General features: G+C 44.1%; 1 protein-coding gene across 3 annotated transcripts in view; it reads right to left on the bottom strand.

The window, feature by feature from the left end:
- nfia (nuclear factor I/A) overlaps positions 1–2,500 on the bottom strand; it is a 245,412-nt gene that overhangs the window by 30,826 nt on the left and 212,086 nt on the right. For all 3 annotated transcript variants that reach the window (XM_084723833.1, XM_084723831.1, XM_084723832.1), the window contains exon 5: positions 347–464. In XM_084723833.1, the coding sequence (XP_084579959.1) occupies positions 347–464 (118 nt within the window). The remainder of the gene's footprint in view (positions 1–346; positions 465–2,500) is intronic.

The raw sequence follows: 2,500 nt of genomic DNA, 5'->3' as shown, positions 1-2,500 counted from the left end.
TGACTACGTCAGAAAGTTACACTGAGGTTACAGTGAAAAGGACACATGAGACATTTGAAATGAAAAGTGTCACGATGTCACACTGATCTGACGAGTTGGAGTCGACGCAACAGAAAGCAGCTTTTTTAAAGACTCACTACATTTAGCTGAGTCTGTGGTTTGGATTCTATATGATCCTGTTTTACTTCCATCCAATAAAATCCAAACTTATTGTGTCTCTCATCTTCTGAACTGTCCAATGTGTGAAACAAAGTCTCCAGACAAAGCAATAAGATCAGTGGTAGGGAGGTGTGTGTGTGTGTGTGTGTGTGTGTGTGTGTGTGTGTGTGTGTGTGTGTGTGTGTACCTGGAGGAGGAGGTGCTGGGTAGCGGTCTCCTCATGGCTCCTGGACTCATGCTGTAGTAGGAGGAGCTGTCCAGGTCAGCCAATGAGAAATTTGGACCGGTGCCGGCCGCAATAGGAGCTGAGAGAGAGAGAGAGACAGACAAAGAGAGACAGACAGCATTAATACACACATTTCATATGAACACTTTCATAACCTCTGACCCGTCCAGGTGTTCCAGGTCTGATCCAGCAGCTCAGATACTGAACAACTTCAACTGGATCCTGAGGGGTCTCAAACTGCCGGGGACATGTCTGTCCCCCTGTCCCCCTTCCTTCAGCCTGCAGCGTGATGTCAAAAATATAATTCCACACAAACTTGAAATTTTATCCAAACTTTGCAACTTTTCCGCAGATTAAAACCAATTATCGTTGTTCACTGCGAGTTCCACCAATCACAGCAGTCGCCCGCGCAAACATCACGCCTCAATGAACCGACTCAGTGTTTTATTATTCACTGTATTTTTTGCATTTTGTTATTTTTTCACAGGTACTGAAAAGAATGATTGACATTTATCAACGCTCTGTCCACTTTTATTTCATAATTTTGTGCTCATTGTTTAAACTGAGTTTGAGCTCCAAAAAGATTTTGTGGAATACACCCCAGGTTACTTTTAATGAATTATATTTACAAAAAATCTCACCCTCCTTTTATCATTTTTACTTGCTCCCGCAATTTAATTTAATTCATGCATCGCAATTTATTATAGAAAAGCTGCTGTGAAATTAGGCCACAACAAGCCCAAAACCAGCCTGTGAAATCCTGGAAACCATCAACACGTTCAACACAAATCACACTGCCTCGACTTGTAGCTCTAACTATCACCAAGAAAAGAACAACAACATAATACTAAAGTGGAAAATCAGGGAAAAAAAATCAGCATCACACATTAACTGGATCTGTTAACACCACAGAGACGCCTGATCAAACCAAACCGCTGCAATTTAACACTGTTAATGTCACATGACTTCAACCATGTGACTTATATAATGTAGTTAAGGTCCAGTACACCTGTGCCTGGATCTCTCCACCAATCACAGATGTTGTTTTGAGAGTTGCTGACCTGTTCTGAGGACGCTGTGTTGACATCAGTCTTAAATCCGGTCTAAAACACCGTAGCTCTTCATCTCGGAGCTGAAACTCTTTCAATCAGAAAACGTCTTGATGATGTTCATCATTCCCATCAGACGTGATGATGAAGTTAATACTGAACTTTCTTCACTGGAGCACCTCCCTCTGCTGTGTGTTAACATCACACTGATGTGTTTTCATGGTCAGTAGTAACATGAGAGCAGTTAGAGCAGGATATCAGCATCTATCAACAAAACAAAAGTCTTCCTCTCAATTTCTTTTCTTTCCTTTCCTTCCCTCTCTGATCTGTCCATCTTCTGCCATTTACCCTCCTCCCTCTCCTTCTCTTCCTCTTCTCCTCTCCAGGGAGAGCAGATTCTGTACAAAGGCCTGCGAGGGCTTCACTATTAACGGAGAGACAGACGGAGAGACAGACAGAGACAGGGAGAGAGTCGGCTCTTTGTTGTCAAACGCTTCAATTTGAAAATCCTGCTGAACAAAGGCAGCAATCAGCTTCAAACCCGGACATCCGTCTAGCCCCTCGCCTCCAGCCCCCCCCCCCCCCCCCCCCCCCACTTCCATCCCTCCTCTTCATCGCTTTATTGACAGAGAGCATGATGGCGTGATGGGATGAAAGAAGGAGGAGGAGGAGGAGGAGAAGGAGGAGGAGGACTGACAGGACCTGGTGGGTAGTTTTGTGCTGAGCTCAGCACCGTGAGCTCGCTCCATCTATCTATCACTCTCTCTCTCTCTCTCTCTGTCTCTCTGCCCTGCAGAGATAGTACTGGCCAGAGAGAGCTGCGCACACACACACACACACACACACACACACACACACACACACACACACACACACACACTTGGTCATACACTTTTCCCAAGGTCTAGTACGTGGTAGTTTCCATCTGAACCTAAGTACAACCTGTATTAAACTGCAAATGAAGCAACAACTGCTGTTTAATCATTTATTGTGTATCAATATGTTTTAATAACACAACAACTGTGTGTCCAGGCACTTTTTAAAATCTGCTGAAATGTCTGTTAGC

This window comes from Lutjanus erythropterus, chromosome 7, assembly GCF_056507025.1.
Source record: "Lutjanus erythropterus isolate fLutEry1 chromosome 7, fLutEry1.hap2, whole genome shotgun sequence".
In the NCBI taxonomy this organism is placed as follows: domain Eukaryota; kingdom Metazoa; phylum Chordata; class Actinopteri; order Lutjaniformes; family Lutjanidae; genus Lutjanus; species Lutjanus erythropterus.
This window is presented reverse-complemented; position numbering and strand designations above follow the sequence as displayed.